The sequence below is a fragment of the Lepidochelys olivacea genome (assembly GCF_965140295.1).
Source record: "Lepidochelys olivacea isolate rLepOli2 genome assembly, chromosome: 2".
NCBI lineage: Eukaryota > Metazoa > Chordata > Testudines > Cheloniidae > Lepidochelys > Lepidochelys olivacea.
This window is the reverse complement of record NC_140412.1, coordinates 1,856,925-1,882,637: the sequence shown is the minus strand read 5'-3', so window position 1 is coordinate 1,882,637 and position 25,713 is coordinate 1,856,925. Positions and strand designations below refer to the sequence as shown.

General features: G+C 62.4%; 1 protein-coding gene across 1 annotated transcript; it reads right to left on the bottom strand.

Moving 5' to 3' along the window:
- Window positions 1-248: 248 nt before the first annotated feature.
- WDR97 (WD repeat domain 97) lies at window positions 249-23,102 on the bottom strand (the record flags this gene model as incomplete). Its single annotated transcript, XM_084618905.1, has 10 exons — window positions 249-314; window positions 867-942; window positions 2,334-2,461; window positions 3,092-3,224; window positions 5,678-5,768; window positions 19,290-19,526; window positions 20,189-20,337; window positions 20,712-21,375; window positions 21,728-21,849; window positions 22,519-23,102. Coding segments are annotated over 10 exons (2,250 nt in total), but the record flags the coding sequence as incomplete, so codon positions are not given.
- Between the last annotated feature and the right edge of the window lie 2,611 nt (window positions 23,103-25,713).

Here is a 25,713-nt window from a genome sequence, read left to right as displayed (position 1 = left end):
TATGGGGTAGTTCCTGCCCCCAAGCTGTTGCTATGTCTGTCTCAGAGCCCCCCAGCCAGCCCTTTCCTAGGCAGAGCTCCTGCTAATCCCAGAACACAGAGCACGTCTGGCCGGGCCCCATGATCCACTGCCAGCCCCCTCCCCATCCACACCGTCACCTGGATCCTCGGTGGCTGCCTGTAGACAAGATGCATGTAGCGTTCAAAGGCCTCGTCCTGCAGCTTCTTGTGCAGCCTGGGCTTCCTGGCGGCGGAGAGCTTCCCCTGCTGAATGAGGAGCAGATCCTGGTCCCTCGCGGCCAGCTGGGCACAGGCCTGCAACGTTCAAAGGGGCCCTGGCTCACAGTCGTTCCAGGCAGGCTGAGAAGCCCAATGACTGTCTGGGGAAGTGGCAGGGCTTGGGAAGCGGGTCTGCAGCTGCCAGGCAGCCACTGGCATGCAGCAGAGCCCACCCACGACAGCAGCCATTGTGGTGGGGGGCTGGGAACAGCAGACGGCTGCCCAGATCCGGGGGCTGTGCAGGGACTGGAGGGCCAGAGGCTGCACATGGGCCAGAGGTGCCTGTGGCTCAGGGCTTGGTGCCAGCCCTTTCCCACGGTCTGAGGTCAGGACCCACACTGGGGGCCTGGTGTCCAGTGTCTGGTGCCTGGATTTCGTGCCCCTGCAGGCCCAGGGGCCGTCCATGTCCTTACTGACTAACAGGGGCCACCTCCCAGCCTCCCCCCCCGCATCCCTGCTCGAGCAAGCTCCGACAGGGCAGAATCTTTGGCCCAGTGGGATTGGTGCTTTGGCCTATCACTCAAGTGCTCTAGACCAGCGCTGGGGGAGGCAGGGCCAGCAGCTTGCCGTCCCACCATCAGGCGTCACCTCCTCCTTCTCCTGGCGCACCCAAGAGTAGTCCTCATCCTTCTTGAGCTTCCAGGGGAGCAGCGGCACGCACAGCCTGCAGAGAGGGACACGCCTGTCAAGAGCCAGGCTCATGGCCCCCAGGCCATCCACCGGCCTTTGCCCGCCACAGCCAGGGCGGCAACCCCCGACACGTGGCCCTAAATCCTCACAGAAGCAAGAGACGGCTCATCGGGTGCAAACTAGCACCAGCGTCCCCCCGGGATCTCAGAACACCCCCACTCACCGCACGTCCCCTCCCCTGCCTGAGCGCACCTGGGGCAGCAGACCCTGGGCTGCCCCTCCCCTCGCTCTCAGGGCGACAGCAGCCTGCCTGGGGCTGCACTCCGCAGGGGTGGGAGGGGCTGCCCGAGCCAAGAGACATGACCCAGGGCCGCCGGTGGGCCGCCCAGCGTTGCCCCAACGAGGGCCACGCGGGTCAGGAACGTCGGGTGTGGGGGGGTGGGCCTGTCTGTGTGTCCGTCTGTCTGTCCCCATGTGTGTCTGGCCATCCATCTGTCCCTACTTGTGGGTATGTCCATCTGTCTGTCTGTCCCCACGTGTATGTGTCCCCACGTCCGCCTGTCACCACATGAGTGTGTGGGGTGTGCCCACAGTTGCTTTTGGGTGAGGACTCCCCCCATGTATCTCGCTGGTGCCCCCCCATTACACTGCTCTTAGGCAGATCTGCAGCCACTGCCCTCGACCCCTCCCCACACCCAGCTCTGAGGCTGTGCGTTCTGCATCCACAGAGAATCCCTCCGTCCAGGCGGAAAACTTCTCTTCCTCCTGAGGACACTGGGGATGAGGGATGGAGCTTGCAGAGCTCACAACATGGAGCACAGCAGGGGAGAGTGTTGGGGGGTCCTCCAGCCATGGCGGAGAGGGTGCACTCACGGTGGGGAGGTTCTCCGGCCATGGCGGTGTGGGTGCACCCGGGGGGGTGGGAGGTTCTCCAGCCACGGCAAAGCGGGTGCACCAGGGCGGGGAGGGGAGGTCCTCCAGCCATGGCGGCGTGGGTGTACCCGGGGCGGGGAGGTTCTCTGGCCATGGCAGAGGGGGTGCACCCAGGGAGTGGGGGGAAAGTCCTCTGGCCATGGCAGGGTGGGTGCAGCCGGGGGGGGGGGGGGGAGGTTCTCTGGTCATGGCAGAGGGGTCGCACCCAGGGAGTGTAGGGAAAGTCCTCCGGCCATGGCGGTGTGGGTGCAGCCGGGGGGGGGGGAGGTTCTCTCGTCATGGCAGAGGGGTCGCACCCAGGGAGTGGGGGGAAAGTCCTCTGGCCATGGCGGTGTGGGTGCAGCCGGGGGGGAGGTTCTCTGGCCAGGGCAGAGGGGGTGCACCCAGGGAGTGGGGGGAAAGTCTTCTGGCCATGGCGGTGTGGAACCGTGTATTTGGCAGGAGCTTGGAGCACCCGGCCTGACCGTGGGGCAGACCCCTGGCTGGGCTCACTTGACAGAGAGGGAACGAGGGTCCAGGAGCAACCGTTGTCTGGCGTCCTTGTTAAGGGGCCGCAGTGAGCCCTCGCTGATGGGAAAAGGAGCGTCCTGCACGGGGTCTAGGAGGCTCATGCACAGCAGCTGCAGGAGAAAGAGGCCCTGAGTCTAGCCAGCTGCGGAGGGGCAGGGGCTCCTAGGGGAGGGCAGCACACATGGCATTGATGGAAGAGAACTGGTCCCCCCACGTCATCCACTCAGTGTCTAACTGCATCTCCGGGGACCCCCAGTTACTGCAGTGGGGAGCGGGGCAGGAGCTGGCTGGGCGGAGCTCCTGTCTACTCCAGCCCCAGCTTTTCCCAGCAGGGGGCGCTGTGAGGAATGGGGCAGGGCACTGTCTATGGGGGGCGCTCCCGGCTACTCCAGACCCAGCCTCTCCCAGCAGACTGTGTCCGAGTGTTGGGGGGTCCTCCAGCCATGGTGGAGAGGGTGCACTCACGGTGGGGAGGTTCTCCGGCCATGGCGGTGTGGGTGCACCCGGGGGGGTGGGAGGTTCTCCAGCCACAGCAAAGCAGGTGCACCGGGGGGAGGGGAGGTCCTCCAGCCATGGCGGCGTGGTTGCTAGGTACAGGGCTAGTCCGGGCAGACATTGTGCACAGAGTAGGCCTCTGGGGCAGGTATCCCTGAGCAGCCTGGTTCGTGTGTACCTGTGACAGGGCCCTGCCCAGCCCGTGCTGCCCTGCCCCCGGCGCTGGGCCCAAGCTCGGTCCGTACCTTGGTGAGATACAGCCTGGGCAGGTACTTGCTGTGGTGTATGCGGTGCAGATGCTGCTCCACGCCCAGCAGCAGGTCCCCGCACTCGTTCCCAAAGGCCAGGCTCTCCGGGATCGTGTTCAGCTTGAGGTGCCTGAGGAGAGAGGCGAGAGGTCGCGTGGCGGGGGAGCATCAATCGGCACAGCCCCCCGCAGCAGCAGAGCGGCGTACAGCAGAGAGGCTAACAGAGGGAGTTTGCCTGGGATCTGTCTGAGAGGAGGTACGCTAAGGGCTGCCTTAGGGAGGCTGTGTTGGTGAGTATCTGAGCGTCTGTTGTGGGGACAGTTTGACCGTGTGCTTGATTGGTGGTTTGAAAAGAGTGAATTGGGAGCGCTTTGTTCCAGGTGAGCCCTGAGTGGGCCTGACTGTTCTAAAAAGCCAGTCAGCTGCGAACCCGCTGAGCAGCGACCAGCAGAGCGGCTAACAGAGGGAGTTTGCCTGGGGAGAGCCCACTGAGGCTTACATCTGGCCGGCTTTTCAGTGTAGTTACTACAACTCCTGAGGCAGCTCGTAGAAGGAAGGTAATATGGATGCTGAGCGTTCAACTGTTGTGACCTGCACTGGATGTGCCATGTCTGTCTTTCTTCCACAGGACAGAAGCGACTTTGTCTGTACAAAGTGCAAGCTGGTCTCCATATTGGAAGAGAAGGTTCAAGGTCTGGAGAAACAGGTATCGACCCTGCTTTGCATAAGAGAAACTAAAGATTTCCTGGACAGACGTCAGGATATGCTTCTACGGGCACAATGTTCTGAAGATTCAGAGCAGGCTGCGCAGCGGAGACAGGAGGATGGTGAAGAAATTTGGCAGCATGTGACCTCCAGAAGAAGAAAGGGGAGCGTCCAAGGACCAGCAACACAGATACAGGTAAGCAAGCATTTTCATGTTCTCTCCACAGATACTAATGCGGAGAGTGGACCAGATGATACGTCTGAGGGAAGGGAGCAGAAGGAGACTCCGCCGATTGGAAGGCATGAGATGCACTGTCCTAGGGTTGGGGGTTCCACGGCTGAGCCGGCCAAGGCTCTCGATTGCACATGGCTGGGAGCCCAGGACCACAGGGGCAGGTAATTTCCATGCCCTGAACAGCCCGAGGCTGGTACAAGTTTGCCAGGTCCCAGAGTGACCTATCAGTCGGCGGGGCTGGGCCTGTGCCCCTCCGGCAGTGAGAGTCGGGGGCACCAGAGACGGACGCTGCATTTTCTGTCTTTGCTGCTCATCATTCCCCTCGCGTGTTTGTCTGGTTTTGTCTTTCTGGAATTGGGATCAGCCATTAGCAGCAGCCCCTGCCCCTCCCAGCTCTTTTCCCTTCCCCTAGGACAGTTCTTACCATCTTAACCCCAGCTAAGGGGCTGCCTGGCCAGGGGGTTTCCCAGGGAAAGGGCCCCAGGGGTGCTGTTAACATACCAGCCCTACGGAACCCCTGAGGTTTCCAGCGCTCGCCCCGATGTGACGACTTCCCTGTGCAGGGTGAAGGGACATTTCTTGGGGCGTCTGCCACGGGACCGAGCTGGCTCAGCTCCCTGGATCCCAGACCTTGTTTAACACTGTGCAGCTCCAGTCAGTGACAGGAGCAGGTTAACACCGGAGGCCCACAGACACCAGACCCCCAGGGCCGTGAGACCCACGCAAAGCCCCCACAGCGACAGCGGTATGGGCAGGATCTGGGCAGGGTCCCTGACAGGCCGTGCTGGCTGGCCTGGCAGGAGCGTCTTGGGACTGTTCTTAATGTTTCCTCTGAATATTGGGGGGGTGCCTCAGTTTCCCCTATGCAATTCTTAAGTATCTAGGGGGTGGGGTAAGGGTGTATGATCATTGCAGAGCCCTAGAGGGCAGGTGTGTGCAGGGGTCTGGACACAGAGAATGGCCGACACCCTGTTTCCTGGCAACTGATGGCCTGGGCCCTTCCCCCCTGCAAGGTGAGAGCTAAAGGGTTGGAGAACAAAGGAATCCGGTGACCTCCTGGCCCAGGAAAGGAACAAAGCCCAGGGGAGGAGGGTCTGGAGGGAGTTTCAGTTTGGGGCTGGCTGGGACATGGAGTGAAGGGCAGACGTGGTTGTCTGGCTCACTGCCCCCCCAAAATGGACCCAGCTGAGGGGTCCCGTTCTCTGCACCTGCAAGCTCTGTTTTAGACCATGTTCCTGTCGTTTAATAAACCTCTGTTTTACTGGCTGGCTGAGAGTCACGTCTGACTGCGAAGTTGGGGTGCAGGACTCTCTGGCTTCCCCAGGAGCCCCGCCTGAGCGGAGTCGCTGTGGGAAGCGCACGGAGAGGCAGAGGAGGCTGAATGCTCCGAGGTCAGACCCAGGAAGGTGGAAGCTGTGTGAGCTTTGTGTCCTGAAGACAGTCTGCTCCCAGAGAGGAGACTTCCCCAGAGTCCTGACTGGCTTCACGGGGAGCAGTTCCAGAGCATCGCCCAGGGACTCCGTGACACCCCAGGGCCGTGAGATCCACGCAAAGCCCCCACAGTGACTGCGGTATGGGCAGGATCTGGGCAGAGTCCCTGACAGGCCGTGCTGGCTGGCCTGGCAGGAGCGTCTGCCTCTCACCTGAGTAGCTGGTTTTGGGCGTTCCAGACCTTCACCGACCCATCCCTGCTGGCCGATGCAAAGAGCTTCAGCGTGGGACAGCAGCACAGGCCTACAGGGCAGGAAAGAGCTGCCATTAAACAGGGAGCGCCCCCCCCCCAGCCTGGGGCTGGCCCCCCATGCAGCATGCCCTGGGGGGAGTAGGAGCGCCATGAACTGGCTATACCCCATGGGGCACCAGCAGTCCCTTGTCCCACCCAGGCAGGGCATGGCCCACAGGACACAGTGTGACACTGCCAGACCAGGTGCCAACTCCTGCCAAGGTCCCCTTGTCTCAAGGGAACCCCGACAAATACGTCACTGGAACCAGCCTGGCCCACCTGAGTGTGAGCATCATTCAGACAGGGATCATCAGAATGTGATTCGTGCTTAGACTGTATGGAAAGCTGGTGAGTTCCTGCCGGCATTAATCTCACGTATCACCTCTGTATCCCCCAGTGCAAGGGAATGTTTGAGCGTGAGCCTCTGTGACCGTGTAACTCACCAGGCAGGGCAGAGACATTAACCAGTGTGAAGTGCTGGCTTCAGCAGAAGGTGTTAAGTTCTGCCCCACACGAAAGGCCCATTGACACCAGAGGGACCATTGTGGGACAATAAAGAGGACACAAGATGTTTCTTGTTCTGCCCTCCTACTCCTAGCCCTAAAGATGTGTCCTGCAAGTGAATTCCTCCCGTCAGCTGAGTTGGCAGCTCAGAGCACATTGGGGGTGTGACGATGTGACGCAGCAGGGAGGGGGGAGTATTGACCTGGGAGTGTGCCCTGGAGATGGGAGACCTGAGAGCCTGTCACCTGAGCCAGGAGGGGGAGGGGGAGGTAACACCTCTGCCCAGGAATGTGGACGGAGACTGCAGAAGGGAACCTGCTGGGGGGGTTTAGTTTCAGTTTGGGGCTGGGTGGAGGAACACAGGGAACCCCAGGGCTGGAGTCTAAGCTCCCTGCTCCCCCAGAGGGACTTGACTGAGGGGTCCTGGTTGTACCCACAAGCTCTGTTGTGGACTGTGTTCCTGTGGTCCAATAAACCTTCTGTTTTACCGGCTGGCTGAGAGTCTCAGTGGATCCCAGGAAGAGGGGTGCAGGGCCTGGACTCCCCCACACTAGGTGACAGCTGGTGGCAGCGGTGGGATGTACTGCACCCCGTGAACGGCGTTTCCTGCAGTAAGTGACAGGGGAGCAGTAAAACGAAGGGGGATTGACGGGGACCAGGCGTGCTGAAGGCTCAGAGAGAGACGGTTTCAGTGGGCGGTTAAACCCTGGGAATGTGTGACCAGAGAGAAGGACTTTTGCAGTAACAGGGTCCCCCGGGGGATTGCAGCGAGTGGTCCAAGGGGCGGAGGAGTCTGCAGCTCGACCCTGGCAAAGAGGTGGTGACCTCAAGAAGGACTGGCACACGAGGGGCTTTTCCTGGAAACCGTGGGAAGCTGCCCGGCCTGCGAGTGGCCAGCAGGGAGATGTACGCTAAACGCCTGAAGAGCGACCTGGTGGAGCTGTGCAGGCAGAGGTGGCTGCGCATCGGGAGGTCCACCAAGGAACAGCTGATTGCCCTGGTTGGAGGAGAGGGATCGCTTGGATGACCCGATCCCTGTCCTGGAGGGAAGCCGCCCGGTGGACGCAGCATGGGCCCTGGGGCCTGACCGGGCTGGGAGGGGTCAGACTGCTGCTGAGGACATCCCGAGACCCTTCCTACCTATGTCTGGGGGAGGGGTTGGGGGAAGCCCAGCGAATACTGAGGGCACCCTGACCCCGGCAGCCAGCAGGGGATCCTCCCGGCAGAGCTCCCCATCCCTGGAGCTGATGTGGCTGGAATGGGAGAGGGAGATGAAAATGAGGGAGCTGGAGGATCATGAAAAACAACGTCAACATGAGGAGAAACAACGTCAACATGAGCGTCAGGAGAAGGAGAAACAAAGACAGCATGAACTGGAGCTGGCCAGGCTGAGGAGCAGTGGGGCCCCGGCTGCGGTGAGTGAGGGGGGACCCAGGACGGCAAGGAACTTTGATAAGTGCTTCCTGGCCCAGCGGAAGGAGGGGGAGGACATAGATAGCTTCCTGACGGCCTTTGAGAATGCCTGCGAGATGCACAGGGTTGACCCCGCAGACAGGCTCCAGTTCCTCACCCCCTTACTGGACCCCAAAGCCGTGGAGGTGTACAGCCGGATGACAGGGCCGGAGGCAGGGGACTATGAACTGTTCAAACAGGCCCTGCTCCGTGAGTTTGGGCTGACCCCCGAGATGTACCGGAGAAGGTTCCGGAGTCAGCGTAAAACGCCTGAGGTCACCTACCTACAACTGGTCAACCGGATGCAGGGGTATGCCCGCAAGTGGACAGCTGGGGCCCGAGCTAAAGAGGACCTGCTGGACCTAATCGTACTGGAGCAACTGTATGAACAGTGCCCTTCCGACCTGAGGCTGTGGTTGGTGGACATAAAGCTCGAGAACCCCCAGCACGCAGGGCAGCTGGCCGACGAGTTTGTGAACAGTCGGTCAGGGGGTAGCAGGGAGGAGTCCCAAAAGGACAGGCCCACCCCGATGCAGAGAGAGAGTCACCATGGGGCCTCCCAGCGGGGAAATAGGGAGAACCCCCTCCCAAGGGGAACGCCTGGCGTCGGGCCCCTCCGACCCGCTCGAGGGGACCAACGTGACCTGAGCTGCTATCACTGTGGCCAGAGAGGCCATGTACGGTCCCAGTGCCCCGGGCTCAGGGACAAACTGAGCAGACCCAACCTACCCAGGGTTAACTGGGTAGGGACTCAGCTGGATGAGGGGCAGACGACCCAGGAAAGGGGGGCTACCAGTTTACCACCTGCTCAGGAGGGAAGAGTACCCCAGGCCAGCTCCGCCAGAGGGCTGGAGGCTCTGGACTCAGGGTGCTCGGTTTACAGGGTGGACGTGGGGCTGTCCCTCCGGAGAGAGTGCCTTGTTCCCCTGGAGGTGGATGGGAGGAAGGTCAATGGATACTGGGATACGGGCGCGGAGGTGACGCTGGCCCGGCCCGAGGTGGTGGCCCCAGATCGGGTGGTGCCCAACACCTACCTGACCCTGACAGGGGTGGGCGGGACCCCATTTAAGGTGCCCGTGGCAAGGGTACACCTGAAATGGGGGGCCAAGGAGGGCCCCAAGGATGTGGGGGTACACCACCATTTGCCCACTGAAGTTTTGATGGGGGGAGACCTAGAGGACTGGCCAAGCAAGCCCCAGACCGCCCTGGTTGTGACCCGTAGCCAGAGCTGGCGAGGGGCACTGCACCCTGACCTCAGGGAGGGTACCACACCGGAGGCGCAGGACCCTACCCTGGTGGGGAGGGAGCACCGAGGGTGTCACGGAGTGTGGGGGAGTCCAGGCCCTGCACCCCTCTTCCTGGGATCCACTGAGACTCTCAGCCAGCCAGTAAAACAGAAGGTTTATTGGACAACAGGAACACGGTCCAAAACAGAGCTTGTGGGTACAACCAGGACCCCTCAATCACGTCCTTCTGGGGGAGCAGGGAGCTTAGACCCCAGCCCTGGGGTTCCCTGTGTTCCTCTCCCCAGCCCCAAACTGAAACTAAACCCACCCAGCAGGTTCCCTGCTGCAGCCTCTGTTCACATTCCTGGGCAGAGGTGTTACCTCCCCGTCCCCCTCCTGGCTCAGGTGACAGGTTCTCAGGTCTCCCATCCCCAGGGCACATTCCCAGGTCAACACTCCCCCCTCCCTGCTGAGTCACATCGTCACATCTCTCCCCCCTTCGAGACTGAACTGAGCGGGGTCACGCTGACCAGTGACCTGGGGAAGTTCGGGGCCCCCTCTCCGGGACAGCACATCCGCTATCAGGTTGGCACTTCCCTTCACGTGGACCACGTCCATGTCGTAATCCTGCAGGAGCAGGCTCCATCTCAGGAGCTTGGCGTTGGCTCCTTTCATCTGGTGCAGCCAGGTCAGGGGAGAGTGGTCGGTGTAGACGGTGAAGTGTCGCCCGAAGAGATAGGGCTCTAGTTTCTTGAGGGCCCACACCATGGCCAGGCACTCCTTCTCGATGGCCGCGTAGTGTTGCTCCCGGGGTAGCAACTTCTTGCTCAGGTACACGATGGGGTGTCTCTCCCCCTTTTCATCCTCCTGCATTAACACCGCCCCCAGTCCCGTGTCTGAGGCGTCGGTGAACACCACAAAGGGCTTGTCAAAGTCTGGGTTTGCCAGAACTGGGCCACTGACCAGAGCCTTCTTCAGCGCCCGGAAAGCCACCTGGCACTGCTCGGTCCAGACCACCTTGTCTGGCTTCCCCTTCTTGCATAGCTCCGTGATGGGGGTGGCGATGGCGCTAAAGTGGGGCACAAATCTTCGGTAGTATCCTGCCATCCCAATAAAGGCTTGGACCTGCTTTTTGGTGTGGGGAGCGGGCCAGTCTCTGATCACCTCCACCTTGGCTGGTTCCGGCTTTAGGCGGCCGCTCCCCACCCGATGGCCCAGGTAAGATACTTCCGCCATCCCCACCTTGCACTTCTCCGCTTTTACAGTCAGCCCAGCCCCCTGGAGTCGGTCCAGCACTTGTCTAACCTGGGACACGTGGTCCTCCCAGGTCTGGCTAAAGACACAGATGTCATCAATATACGCCACAGCAAAATTCTCCATCCCCCTCAGGAGCTGGTCCACTAGGCGCTGGAAGGTGGCCGGCACTCCCTTGAGGCCGAAAGGCAGGGTCAGGAACTCATAGAGCCCCAGAGGGGTGATAAAGGCCGATTTCAGTTGGGCATCTGCATCCAGCAGCACTTGCCAGTAGCCCTTTGTAAGGTCCATGGTGGTAAGGTACCGAGCTCCTCCCAGCTTGTCTAGGAGCTCGTCCGGCCTGGGCATGGGGTAGGCATCAGATACAGTGATGGCATTGAGCTTCCGATAGTCCACCCAGAACCGGACCGACCCGTCCTTTTTGGGGACCAGCACCACTGGCGAGGCCCAAGGGCTGGCCGATGGCTGGATCACCCCCAAAGCCAGCATGTCCCGGACCTCTCTTTCCAGGTCCTGAGCAGTTTTCCCTGTGACTCGGAAGGGGGAGCATCTTATCGGCGGGTGCGACCCTGTCTGCACCCGGTGGACAGTCAGATTAGTTTGTCCAGGCTGGTTGGAAAACAGCTGTCGGTACGGATGCAGCACCTCCCTGACCTCAGCTTGCTGGGCAGGGGTTAGCTGATCCGAGAGGGGAATTGTTTCCAGGGGGGAACCAGCTCTGGTCCCAGGGAATAGATCTACTAAAGGGTCATCTCCCTGCTCCTCCCACTGTCCACACACGGCCAACACCACATTCCCCCTCGCATAATATGGCTTCATCATATTCACATGGTACACCCGGCAGTGGTGCGCCCGGTTTGACAGCTCCACCACATAGTTTACCTCATTGAGCTGCTTGACGACCTTGAAAGGGCCCTCCCAGGCGGCCTGTAGTTTGTTCTTTCTCACTGGGATGAGAACCATCACCGGATCCCCGGTGGCGTAGGCACGGGCCCGTGCCGTGCGGTCATACCAGACCTTCTGCTTCCTCTGGGCTCTGTCCAGATTCTCCCTGGCCAGGCCCATGAGTTCCGCCAGTCTCTCTCGGAAGATCAGGACATACTCCACCACTGACTCTCCATCGGGAGTGGCCTTCCCCTCCCACTCGTCTCTCATCAGGTCCAGGGGGCCCCTCACCCTCCTGCCATATAACAGTTCGAAAGGCGAAAATCCGGTAGACTCCTGGGGCACCTCCCTGTACGCGAACAGCAGGTGCGGTAAGTACTTGTCCCAGTCCTGCGGGTGCTGGTTCATAAAGGTTTTCAGCATCATCTTTAGCGTCCCGTTAAACCTCTCCACCAGCCCATTGGACTGGGGGTGATACGCTGAGGCCCAGTCGTGCCGGACCCCACATTTCTCCCACAAGCACCGGAGCAGGGCCGACATGAAGTTGGAGCCTTGGTCTGTCAAGACTTCCTTGGGGAACCCCACTCGGCTGAAAATGGTCAGGAGCGCATCGGCCACGGTGTCGGCTTCAATGGAAGCTAAGGGCACTGCCTCGGGGTAGCGGGTGGCAAAATCTACCACCCCCAGAATGTATTTCTTCCCCGACCGGGTCGTCCTGCTGAGAGGCCCCACGATGTCCATGGCCACCTTCTGGAAAGGCTCCTCTATGATGGGCAAAGGTCTCAAAGCCGCTTTCCCCTTGTCCCGGGCCTTCCCCACCCTCTGACAGGGGTCACAGGATCGGCAATACTGCCGGACCGTGGTAAAGACCCCAGGCCAGTAAAAGTTCTGTAGCAACCTCTGCCGGGTGCACCGGATTCCCTGGTGCCCTGCGAGGGGGATGTCATGGGCCAGGTACAGGAGCCTGCGGCGATACTTCTGGGGGACCACCAGCTGCCTCCTGATCCCACAGGACTCTACTTCCCTTGTGGGAGCCCATTCTCGGTACAGGAACCCCTTCTCCCACAGGAACCTCTCCTGGCAGCCTCTCCTCATGGTCCGTCCCACCCTGAGGTCGGCCAGGTCCCTGAGCTTCCGCAAGGAGGGATCTTTCTGCAACTCGGCCTGAAACTCAGCGGCTGGGGCAGGGACGGGGCCCGGTTCCCTCTCGCTGGCCAGGTCTGAGGCCTCCGCCTCTCTGAGCCGTGCCCCTCGGCCCTCCCTCCCTACCAGGGTAGGGTCCTGCGCCTCCGGTGTGATACCCTCCCCGAGGTCAGGGCGCAGTGCCCCTCGCCGGCTCTGGCTACGCGTCACAACCAGGGCGGCCTGGGGCTTGCTTGGCCAGTCCTCTAGGTCTCCCCCCATCAAAACTTCAGTGGGCAAATGGTGGTGTACCCCCACATCCTTGGGGCCCTCCTTGGCCCCCCATTTCAGGTGTACCCTTGCCACGGGCACCTTAAATGGGGTCCCGCCCACCCCTGTCAGGGTCAGATAGGTGTTGGGCACCACCCGATCTGGGGCCACCACCTCGGGCCGGGCCAGCGTCACCTCCGCGCCCGTATCCCAGTATCCATTGACCTTCCTCCCATCCACCTCCAGGGGAACAAGGCACTCTCTCCGGAGGGACAGCCCCGCGCCCACCCTGTAAACTGAGCACCCTGAGTCCAGAGCCTCCAGCCCTCTGGTGGAGCTGGCCTGGGGTACTCTTCCCTCCGGGGCAGGTGGTAAACTGGTAGGCCCCCTTTCCGGGGTCGTCTGCCCCTCGTCCAGCTGGGTCCCTACCCAGTTAACCCTGGGTAGGTTGGGTCTGCTCAGTTTGTCCCTGAGCCCGGGGCACTGGGTCCGTACGTGGCCTTTCTGGCCACAGTGATAGCAGCTCAGGTCACGTTGGTCCCCTCGAGCGGGTCGGAGGGGCCCGACGCCAGGTGTTCCCCTTGGGAGGGGGTTCTCCCTATTTCCCCGCTGGGAGGCCCCCTGGTGACTCTCTCTCTGCATCGGGGGGGGCCTGTTCTTTTGGGGCTCCTCCCGGCTACCCCCTGACCGACTGTTCACAAACTCGTCGGCCAGCTGCCCTGCGTGCTGGGGGTTCTCGAGCTTTTTGTCCACCAGCCACAGCCTCAGGTCGGAAGGGCACTGATCATACAGTTGCTCCAGTACGATTAGGTCCAGCAGGTCCTCTTTAGCTCGGGCCCCAGCTGTCCACTTGCGGGCATACCCCTGCATCCGGTTGACCAGTTGTAGGTAGGTGACCTCAGGCGTTTTACGCTGACTCCGGAACCTTCTCCGGTACATCTCGGGGGTCAGCCCAAACTCACGGAGCAGGGCCTGTTTGAACAGTTCATAGTCCCCTGTCATCCGGCTGTACACCTCCACGGCCTTGCGGTCCAATAAGGGGGTGAGGAACTGGAGCCTGTCTGCAGGGTCAACCCTGTGCAGCTCACAGGCATTCTCAAAGGCCGTCAGGAAGCTATCTATGTCCTCCCCCTCCTTACGCTGGGCCAGGAAGCACTTATCAAAGTTCCTTGCAGCCTTGGGTCCCCCCGCACTCACCGCAGCCGGGGCCCCACTGCTCCTCAGCCTGGCCAGCTCCAGTTCATGCTGTCTTTGTTTCTCCTTCTCCTGACGCTCCCTCTCCTTCTCCTCCTGCTCATGTTGACGTTGTTTCTCCTTCTCCTCCTGCTCATGTTGACGTTGTTTCTCCTCATGTTGACGTTGTTTCTCCTCATGTTGACGTTGTTTTTCATGATCCTCCAGCTCCCTCATTTTCATCTCCCTCTCTCATTCCAGCCGCCTCCGCTCCAGGGATGGGGAGCTCCGCCGGGAGGATCCCCTGCTGGCTGCCGGGGTCAGGGTGCCCTCGGTATTTGCTGGGCTTCCCCCAACCCCTCCCCCGGACATAGGTAGGAAGGGTCTCGGGATGTCCTCAGCAGCAGTCTGACCCCTCCCAGCCCGGTCAGGCCCCAGGGCCCACGCTGCGTCTGCCGGGCGGCTCCCCTCAGGGACAGGGATCGGGTCATCCAAGCGATCCCTCTCCTCCAGCTGGGCAATCAACTGTTCCTTGGTGGACCTCCCGATGCGCAGCCCCCTCTGCCTGCACAGCTCCACCAGGTCGCTCTTAAGGCGTTTAGTGTACATCTCCCTGCTGGCCACTCGCAGGCCAGGCAGCTTCCCACGGTTTCCAGGAAAAGCCCCTCGTGTGCCAGTCCTTCTTGAGGTCACCGACTCTTTGCCAGGGTCGAGCTGCAGACTCCTCCGCCCCTGGGACCGCTCGCTGCAATCCCCCGGGGGACCCTGTTACTGCAAAAGTCTTTCTCTCTGGTCACACATTCCCAGGGGTTAACCGCCCCCCGAAACCGTCTCTCTCTGAATCTTCAGCACGCCTGGTCCCCGTCAATTCCCCTTCGTTTTACTGCTCCCCAGTCACTTACTGCAGGAAGCGCCGTTCACGGGGTGCAGTAGATCCCACCGCTACCACCAGTTGTCACGGAGTGTGGGGGAGTCCAGGCCCTGCACCCCTCTTCCTGGGATCCACTGAGACTCTCAGCCAGCCAGTAAAACAGAAGGTTTATTGGACAACAGGAACACGGTCCAAAACAGAGCTTGTGGGTACAACCAGGACCCCTCAATCACGTCCTTCTGGGGGAGCAGGGAGCTTAGACCCCAGCCCTGGGGTTCCCTGTGTTCCTCTCCCCAGCCCCAAACTGAAACTAAACCCACCCAGCAGGTTCCCTGCTGCAGCCTCTGTTCACATTCCTGGGCAGAGGTGTCACCTCCCCCTCCCCCTCCTGGCTCAGGTGACAGGTTCTCAGGTCTCCCATCCCCAGGGCACATTCCCAGGTCAACACTCCCCCCTCCCTGCTGAGTCACATCGTCACATCGGGGCACGGCTCAGAGAGGCTGAGGCCTCAGACCTGGCCACTGAGGGGGAACCGGGCCCCATCCCTTCCCCAGCCGCTGAGTTCCAGGCCGAGTTGAGGAAAGATCCCTCCTTGCGGAAGCTCAGGGTCCTGGCCGACCTCAGTGTGGGACGGACCATGAGGAGAGGCTGCCAGAAGAGGTTCCTGTGGGAGAAGGGGTTCCTGTACCGAGAATGGGCTCCCACAAGGGAAGTAGAGTCCTGTGGGATCAGGAGGCAGCTGGTGGTCCCCCAGAAGTATCGCCGCAGGCTCCTGTCCCTGGCCCATGACATCCCCCTCGCAGGGCACCAGGGAATCCGGCGCACCCGGCAGAGGTTGCTACAGAACTTTTACTGGCCTGGGGTCTTTACCACGGTCCGGCAGTATTGCCGATCCTGTGACCCCTGTCAGAGGGTGGGGAAGGCCCGGGACAAGGGGAAAGCGGCTTTGAGACCTTTGCCCATCATAGAGGAGCCTTTCCAGAAGGTGGCCATGGACATCGTGGGACCTCTCAGCAAGACGACCCGGTCGGGGAAGAAATACATTCTGGTGGTGGTAGATTTTGCCACCCGCTACCCCGAGGCAGTGCCCTTAGCTTCCATTGAAGCAGACACCGTGGCCGATGCGCTCCTGACCATTTTCAGCCGAGTGGGGTTCCCCAAGGAAGTCTTGACAGACCAAGGCTCCAACTTCATGTCGGCCCTGCTCCGGTGCTTGTGGGAGAAATGTGGGGTCCGGCACGACTGGGCCTCAGCGTATCACCCCCAGTCCAATGGGCTGGTGGAGAGGTTTAACGGGACGCTAAAGATGATGCTGAAAACCTTTATGAACCAGCACCCGCAGGACTGGGACAAGTACTTACCGCACCTGCTGTTCGCGTACAGGGAGGTGCCCCAGGAGTCTACCGGATTTTCGCCTTTCGAACTGTTATATGGCAGGAGGGTGAGGGGCCCCCTGGACCTGATGAGAGACGAGTGGGAGGGGAAGGCCACTCCCGATGGAGAGTCAGTGGTGGAGTATGTCCTGACCTTCCGAGAGAGACTGGCTGAACTCATGGGCCTGGCCAGGGAGAATCTGGACAGAGCCCAGAAGAAGCAGAAGGTCTGGTATGACCGCACAGCGCGGGCCCGTGCCTACGCCACCGGGGATCAGGTGATGGTTCTCATCCCAGTGAGAAAGAACAAACTACAGGCCGCCTGGGAGGGCCCTTTCAAGGTCGTCAAGCAGCTCAATGAGGTAAACTATGTGGTGGAGCTGTCGAACTGGGCGCACCACCGCCGGGTGTACCATGTGAATATGATGAAGCCATATTATGCCAGGGGGAATGTGGTGTTGGCCGTGTGTGGACAGTGGGAAGAGCAGGGAGATGACCCTTTAGTAGATCTATTCCCTGGGACCAGAACTGGTTCCCCCCTGGAAACAATTCCCCTCTCGGATCAGCTAACCCCTGCCCAGCAAGCTGAGGTCAGGGGGGTGCTGCATCCGTACCAACAGCTGTTTTCCAACCAGCCTGGACGCACTAATCTGACTGTCCACCGGGTGCAGACGGGGTCGCACCTGCCAATAAGATGCTCCCCCTTCCGAGTCACAGGGAAAACTGCTCAGGACCTGGAAAGAGAGGTCCGGGACATGCTGGCTTTGGGGGTGATCCAGCCATCGGCCAGCCCTTGGGCCTCGCCGGTGGTGCTGGTCCCCAAAAAGGATGGGTCGGTCCGGTTCTGCGTGCCAGGAGGCTTTCCGGGCGCTGAAGGAGGCTCTGGTCAGTGGCCCAGTTCTGGCAAACCCAGACTTTGACAAGCCCTTTGTGGTGTTCACCGACGCCTCCGACACGGGACTGGGGGTGGTGTTAATGCAGGAGGATGAAAAGGGGGAGAAACGCCTCATCGTGTACCTGAGCAAGAAGTTGCTACCCTGGGAGCAACACTATGCGGCCATCGAGAAGGAGTGCCTGGCCATGGTGTGGGCCCTCAAGAAACTAGAGCCCTATCTCTTCGGGCGACACTTCACCGTCTACACCGACCACTCTCCCCTGACCTGGCTGCACCAGATGAAAGGAGCCAACGCCAAGCTCCTGAGAAGGAGCCTGCTCCTGCAGGATTACGACATGGACGTGGTCCACGTGAAGGGAAGTGCCAACCTGATAGCGGATGCGCTGTCCCGGAGAGGGGACCCCGAACTTCCCTAGGTCACTGGTCAGCGTGACCCCGCTCAGTTCAGTCTCAAAGGGGGGAGAGATGTAAGGATGTGACGCAGCAGGGAGGGGGGAGTGTTGACCTGGGAATGTGCCCTGGGGGTGGGAGACCTGAGAACCTGTCACCTGAGCCAGGAGGGGGAGGGGGAGGTAACACCTCTGCCCAGGAATGTGGACGGAGACTGCAGAAGGGAACCTGCTGGGGGGGTTTAGTTTCAGTTTGGGGCTGGGTGGAGGAACACAGGGAACCCCAGAGCTGGGGTCTAAGCTCCCTGCTCCCCCAGAAGGACGTGATTGAGGGGTCCTGGTTGTACCCACAAGCTCTGTTTTGGACTGTGTCCCTGATGTCCAATAAACCTTCTGTGTTACTGGCTGGCTGAGAGTCTCAGTGGATCCCAGGAAGAGGGGTGCAGGGCCTGGACTCCCCCACACTCCGTGACAGGGGGAGGGGAATAAAAACCCCTGACAGGGAGGAACTGATTATCTCTATGCTGCTCAGGATCTGGGGACAGGTTTCTAGGCATAAGCAAGAGATCCCCAGTGCTCAGCCCAGGCTAGCCCTTAGGACGTATAGTATAGTTTAGTATAGAAGCTTTTATTCCCTTTTGAAATTAAGATTGTAACTCATCTGCTTTAACCTTGTCAATAACACTCGTTTCCTTTTCCTATGTAATCAAGCTTTAGACAGCTTGTTATAGGACAGGCTACAAGCGTGGGCTTTGCTGTGAGAGCTAAGGTGCAACTGTCACGGGGTCCCCGGGCGATGCTCTGGAACTGCTCCCCATGAAGCCAGGCAGGACTCTGGGGAAGTCTCCTCTCTGGGAGCAGCCTGTCTGCAGGACACACAGCTCACACAGCTTCCACCTTCCTGGGTCTGACCTCGGAGCATTCAGCCTCCTCTGCCCCTCCGTGCGCTTCCCACAGCGAGTCCGCCCAGGCGGGGCTCCTGGGGAAGCCAGAGGGTCCTGCCCCCCAACTCCGCAGTCAGATGTGACTCTCAGCCAGCCAGTAACACAGAAGGTTTATTAGACGACAGGAACATGGTCTGACACAGAGCTTGTAGGTGCAGAGAACAGGACCCCTCAGCTGGGTCCATTTTGGGGGGGGCAGTGAGCCAGACAACCACATCTGCCCTTCACTCCATGTCTCCAGCCAGCCCCAAACTGAAACTCCTTCCAGCCCCTCTTCCTCTCGCTTTCCCCTTTCCTGGGCCAGGAGGTCACCTGATTCCTTTGTTCTCCAACCCTTTAGCTCTCACCTTGCAGGGGGGAAGGGCCCAGGCCATCAGTGGCCAGGAAACAGGGTGTCGGCCATTCTCTGTGTCCAGACCCCTGCACACACCTGCCCTCTAGGGCTCTGCCATGATCATACACCCTTATCCCACCCCCTAGATACTTAAGAACTGCCTAGGGGAAACTGAGGCACCCCCACACTATTCAGAGGAAATATTAAGAACAGTCCCAGTTCGTCACAGCAACTGACCTGGGGTGAGTGACGGGTCCTTTGGGACAGGGAGTAACCTGCCTATTGCCGTATCCTTGGGGTAAGGGCCCAGCTATCACACAGGCAGCTCCCCTGGGTGGCAGGTCAGATGGGAGCACCAACAGGGCCTGTCTGTGACTCCCAGGTTAGGCTGTTGTAGGGCCTGAGGAGCTCACACCTGGTAACTGGTTGGTGAAATCGAATACAGAGCTCACAGCCAATGGGGGGTTGGTGCCGGGTTCCCAGCACTCTGCCCTGAGGCTGGCATGCACGCCCTGGGGTCATGGCAGGCAGCTTGACACACTGCTTCCCCACTGGGCATGTCCCCCCTTCCCAGGGCCAGACACTCCCTGGGGGTCACCTTTCCACCCCACCCCATCTGGGGCTGGGTACTCCCCATCAGGCACTGCTATCCCTCTGCTGGGGCTGGACACCTCCATGGAGCACCATTCCCCACCCCACACCCCAGGGCTGGACACTTGCTAGGGGGCACCGCTAACCCTCTGGATGCCCAGACCCACCTCTAGTCCCAGGCTCCTGCTCTGGGTGCCTACGCAGGCCCTGATGGGAGGAGCAGAAGCCGCTGGGCTGCAGGGCTCTTACCTGTGATCTCGTCCAGCGGGTCATCCTCGGGGCTGTGCTCCTGGCAGCTCTGGGCCAGCAGGTTGTACTGGACGATGCTGTAGGTGGCGGTCTCGGGGTCCTGGATGGCGGTGCCCAGCGTGGAGCCCAGTGGGCACATGTGCAGCACGGGGTGCTGGCAGGAGAAGCTCAGCAGCAGGGTCAGGCACTCGTCAATGTAGGGGAAGATGCGCCAGACTTTCACCGTGCGATCGCCACCTGCACCGGGCCAGGCAGAGGGACACTGCCAGGCTGCTCCCACTGGGCCCCACGCTGGGCTGCAGCAGGCCACAGCTCTGGCCTGTGGCCTGGCTGGGGCAGTCGGCTCACAGGGGCCTTGCTGCAAACTCCCAGACTTCGCCTTTCAGGTGCCACCACCACGGAGCTTTTCATTAGTTTGATGAAACACGTGAAACGGATGGAAATGGGGGGACAATCCCTCAGCTCCTGCCCACCCCCGGTCACGGGGGAAACATCTGCCCTCCTCCCAGGATGGGGGGGAACACCTGACCCCCCCGGGGTTGGGGAATGGGGGAGTGCCCTGACTTCTGGGGATGGGGGAACGCCTTGCCTGCGCTTCCCCTCCTGCCCCCAGGATGGGGGAACACCCTGCCAGGCCATGCCCAAGGTCCATGGACTCTCCTGCTGACCCCTCTGCCCTGTGGTTCCCTCCCTCTTTAGCGACTGGGTTTTGTGAGCTCTGGGGCCAGGACTTCTCCAGCCCCCCGAGGACCTGGTCCCTGCCCCCTGGAGCCCCGTCCATGCCATCGCTGCACAGGGAGGGCTCTGCCCTCCAAGGGCTCCGTGGGGATCCCTGCCCCGGGCCGGCAGTCACTGGGGCTGCACAGAAAGCCCGGCTGCCGGGTGCTCAGTGCACTCACCAGCTGAGATGATACAGCTGTCGTGGGGGCAGGCAGCCAGCGCGGTCACCCTCTCTGAGCCATGAGCCTTCACCTGGTACTGAACGCGCCCGGTGAACCACTGAAGCACGCAGAGTGAGCCGTCCTCCTGCCCCAGAACTGGCAGGTACCTGCGGGCAACGCACATCACCCCTGGCATAGCCACAAACTACCACAGCACCACAACAGCGAACCCACCGGAGAGGCAGAGGCTGGAGTCACCAGGAGCTGCCCCCACCTGCGCTCCTGCCCCGCCCCCCCGTGCCCCCTGCTGGGACAGGATGGGGCTGGAGCTCCCTGCCCCAGCCAGTGCTCCTGCCCCGCTCCCCACAGCGCTCCCTGCTGGGAGCGACCAGGGCTGGGGTAGCCAGGAGCTCCCTGCCCCAGCCAGTGCTCCTGCCCCACTCCCCACAGCGTCCTCTGCTGAGCACTCCCTGCCCCGTTCCCCACAACACCCCATCTCTGAGGGGCCAGGGTGGGGAGCGGTGCTGGGTCTAATCCTTACCTGTTTTTGTCCTGCAGCTTTAGCGGGAGATGTGTCCAGGACTTCTTGTCCCCTTTCTGCTCCATGATCTCCCGCCACTGGGCATAGGCCTTCTCGGGGTCCACGAGGTGGCTGTAGAGGAGCAGGCAGCGGGGCCGCGCCGACTCGCTCCAGGGCACCACAGTCTTCTTGACACTCATGGGGTTGATAGCGGTGTTCACCCTCAGGAGCTGGCCCAGCTCCAGCAGCACAAAGAGGGTCTCCTTGGGCAGGCAGTAGGCCACCTCCACGGCCTGGCAGGGCCTGTCCAGCAGCAGCGTGGAGAGGATGCGGCCGGTGTGCGCGGCCACGAGCCGCACGGTGGAGTCCTGGCAGGCGCACGCAACTCGCACCGGGAAGCTGCCCACGGCGCTCAGGTCGACGGTACAGAGGCGCGTCACGGCAGCACCCAGCCGGGTGTGCAGGGAATAGAGCTGGTTGACCTTCCAAAGGTCCATGGTGGAGCCGGACAGCGAGACCACGTACCCCCCCTCCGGGTGCGTCTGCAGCTGCTCCACCACCTCGGCCACCTGCACTTCGTCCACCTGGTCAATGGTCTGCAGGTTCCAGGTGCGAATGGTGCCGTCCTGGGAGGCAGAGAGGATGAAGGGCCCCTGCGGGTAGATGGTCACAGCGGTCACAGGCCCTGCCGGAGAGGAAGGGAAGGAAGGCAGAGTCAGAGCAATGCCCAGGCTGCCCACGGGGGGCACTGCCAGTCTGAGGGGCAGTTTTGCTCCCAGACAGGAGTCCCCAGTCAAGGGCCACATGGGAGCCAAGGAGCACGCTTAGTGTGAGGGCAGTCTCCTCCCCCATCTCCAGGGCCGGGCAGTGGGCAGCCAGCAGGGACCCAGGTGTCAGGTGCAGCCCCAGGGCAGCAGAGGCTCTCCCTGCAAGGCAGGGGCCCGTGGCAGGGACCAGCAGCTTCAGACAGCGCCCCACTCTGCCCCCCAGCTGGGGAGGGTGCTCGTGGCAGACTGGGCTCAGCCCCCGGCCCTCACCAGTGTGTCCCACGAAGATTGTCTGGATCAGCCACTTCTTGTCCCAGACCTTGATGGTGGTGTCGCGGGAGGCGGTCACCACACACCCCCCCGCCTCGCAATAGGCGATGTCAGTGATGGCCCTGGGAGAGAGGCAGCCATGAGTGCTCCTGCTGGCTCCGGTGCCCCACCCCTCCCAGGGCGCCGCAGGGTGCTGGGCACCAGGCAGGGTCACCCCATGACTGCACAAGCCCCGGGGCACATGGCAAGTCGCACTGGTGGCTGGGCCTGGGGGCACAGACCTGGGGGCCAGGCAGGGCTTTCTCAGCTGCAGTGTCTACGAAACTCCAGCCCCACCACCCAGGGATGGGCAGGGAGGGCTCACAGAGGGTCCCACAGCCTGCCCCAGCCGAGGCAGAGGCAGCAGCTGCCAGCGCAGCCCTCGACCCAGCAGCGCATGGGCCCGTCTCACTTTACAAACATAGAGACGAGAGCAGCCTCTGAACGTGAGCGTCAGAGAAACCAGAGGTCCCCGCATGCACTGAGGAGTCCTGGCGGTGACACACAGAACTGGCCAGTCCCATCTGTCCACATGCCCATGCCAACGCTGGGCACAGCTAGCGAGGGAGGGGAACCCGGAACCCACCCAGTGCCTCCTGCCCCTCCCCTCCCCTCCCCATGGAGCAGGAGCCCAGGGCCCAGGCCCTCCTACAAGAGCGTGAAGTTCCTTAGGGTGGAAAGCCGGCGCTCTTTCTTCACTGGGACACCTGAGGCTGGCAGGGCAGCGCCCCACTCCCTAGAGCAGCTGTCACCTGTTGTGAAGGTCCCTCTGGAAGGTCAGTAGCTCCCCCTGGGAGAGGTTGAAGACAGCAACCCCGGTGCCGCAGGCAGCAAAGCATGTCTGGGGGATGCCGGTGTCCAGGGCCAGCCGGCTGAAGGTGTCGCGAGGGGACAGGCCCTGCTGCACGGTGGCCTGGCACTGCAGCTGGCGGAATCCATAGCGGAAGGCCCAGACGGACAGGCTGCCCGCTCCAGCTGTCACCACCTGATTGAGCTCTGGGCCGTAGTGGCAGCAACGGATGCCATGCGGAGCCAGCACCTTGGAGAGGACCTCGAAGTCTGGGCTCAGCACCTGCAGGCTTCCCTGGTCCCAGGCCACGTACTTGTTGACCTGGGTGGCGTAGAGCAAGCCCGCGATGGGCTCCGGGGCCTGGGTGCTGTGGCTGAACCAGCCGTCCTCCTTGTGCAGGTGCAGCTGGTTCTCCGCGTCCAGGACCACGAAGAGGCTGGCGCTGCTGTTGTGGGCAACGCGGCGCACGGGCTGCGGGAAGCTGAGGTGACGCAGGTGCTGGAGACCGTGGGTCAGCTGAGCAGCCTTCAGCTCTTCCTTCTTCATCTGCCAGGAGGAGGAGGAGGAGGAGGAGTCACACGACGCCACGATCCACTGCCCTCACCGCGCTGCTCAGCAGGTAACTCGGCATAGGGCAGGGCTGGCCCCCAGGTACCACTCGGGGCCCGCAGGTCCCAGCATGTCCTGCTGCAACCCGAGTCAAGTGGAGCGGTGCAAGCTGGTGCTCGACGGCTCCACGGGGAGGGTGGCTGCGTGTGAGGCACACTGACGGGGCACCTGAATGCTGCGGGTGATGTCTGGGTATCAGATGGTTTCAGGCACCTCCTGTCACATGCCCACTGCGGGAGAGCAGACACTGATGGAGCCAGCAGGAGAAACCTCCAGGGAATGGCCTGTAGGGGACGGTCAGCCCCGGCTTCGGGTGGGGAGGGACAGGGCAAAGCTAGCCTGGCTCGGCAAGAAGCTATGTGGGGATAGGGAAGCGTGGGGCCCTAGTGAGAGACCTCTGGGTTCAGCTGCTGCTCGGGCACGGCTCCACGGGGCTCCAGAGAAGGCCGGTGTTTGGGTCTGGTAGAACGAGCTGAGCAAGGATCCCGATGGATGCGCTGCCGGTGGGCTGGCGTGGTGATGTGACCGTGGCCTGGCCGGGGAGGGGCAGCAGCCACCACGGTCAGGCCATGCTCATCACCGCCCTCTCCTGCGTCTACAGGGACACCAGGCCTCGGGCAGCTCCTTCCTTCCCCCACCACATACCTTCTCCATAGTGGCCTGGATGCCCGCCCGGAGCAAGGCCCAGAGCCGGCGGGCGCTCGTCAGCTGGGTCTCCTCCTCCCTCGCCGCTGGCAGGGGGCTCAGGTGACACATGGCGCTGGGAGTGGCGGCCACCCCTGTCGAGGTCGCTGCTGTGGAAAGAGAGGCTGGGAAACCTCCTCCCCATTCATTCACCCCCACTTGGTGCCCATGCAGCCCCTATCCCCCAGTACAGTGCTTGCGTTCCCCCGCTGTCCCTCGGCCTCGCACCATGCCCAAACCCTGCTCTCACCGCTACCGAGAGAGGGCCGAGGCCCAGGGAAGACTCCCGGCAACAGCTGGGAAGAGGCGTGTACAGGGGACATTTGACCCGTGGCAGCAGGAAGGCGGCACAAACACACCTGCCCCCATCCTGGGCACAGAGGAGGCCCCGGTTCAGAGGGACCCAGCTCTGTGCCGGGAGGTTGCTTAGCAGCTGTGTACAGAGGGGGCATTGGCTGCATCCTCCTCTGGCATCGTCTTGGGCATGGACAGCGCCGGCAGAGGCAGCCGCCTGGTCTCGGAGGAGGCATGCTGGGGGGCAGGGCAGCCAAAGGCCCAGTGGGTGACGGGGGGCACGGGGAGGAGGTGGAGGCGAGGGCAGCCATGGGGCAACTTACAGCCACTGTCCTGCGATTCCCATTGCTCCGCCGTGGCTGAAAGCAGCATCTCCTCAGGTCAGGCTGTCCGCGCCTCAGCCCCCCGCAGGTGGCTCTGCTAGGCCAGGGGCAACTCGGCCACCCACAGGGCTCTGAGGGGCAAGAGGGAACCCATTGCTGAGCTCAGGATAGTCCCTCCTGCCGAGAGGTGGCACTGGCAACCCCCGTCCCCCAGATAAGCCCCTCCCCAGCTCACCTGAGGGGCCCTGGCAGATCAGCATCTCCCCACCTCCCCGCTGTTCACTCGCCAGGATCAGGGGCGCTGGGTCCCCTCTAACCCACCTGCCCCGGCGCAGTCCAGGCTCCGGCTCCCTGCCTGGCAGCCCCTTCCTGCCAGGGATGCTCAGAGCGGGGCAACTGGAGCCTCCTGCCCACTGTACCCCCCATCTTCCACAGGTGCCACCCCCCGGGCCTGACAACCAAGCTGCCCCCCAACACCCCGCCTGCCGCCTGACAGACCCCACAGTCACCAACCCCCCCAGGCCAGACGCCCGAGCTCCCCCCACAGCCCCCGCCGGTGCCACCCCCCCCCCAGGCCAGACGCCCGAGCTCCCTCCACAGCCCCCGCCGGTGCCACCCCCCCACAGGCCAGACGCCCGAGCTCCCCCCACAGTCCCCGCCGGTGCCACCCCCCCCCAGGCCAGACGCCCGAGCTCCCCCCACAGCCCCCGCCGGTGCCACCCCCCCCAGGCCAGACGCCCGAGCTCCCCCCACAGCCCCCGCCGGTGCCACCCCCCCCCAGGCCAGACGCCCGAGCTCCCCCCACAGCCCCCGCCGGTGCCTCCCCCCCCAGGCCAGACGCCCGAGCTCCCCCCACAGCCCCCGCCGGTGCCACCCCCCCCAGGCCAGACGCCCGAGCTCCCCCCACAGCCCCCGCCGGTGCCACCCGCCCCCCAGGCCAGACGGCCAAACCCCTCAGCATTCAGGCCTCTCTAGCTGGACCCTGCCAGGCCGCAGGCCCAGGAAAGGCCAATGCCACCCACCCTGCACCGGCGGGCAGAGAGCGCCCAGTGCTGGGGAAAGGCAGGTCGCCGTGGAGACGGTTCTGTTTACGGCTGCAGGATTTGCGGGCACTGACAGGCTGGGCAAGAGCAGTGCCCGCGGGGGCTCGGGTGTCTGGCCGGGGGGGCGGGGGGGTCAGTGCCCGCGGGGGCTCGGGTGTCTGGCCGGGGGGGCGGGAGGGTCAGTGCCCGCGGGGGCTCGGGTGT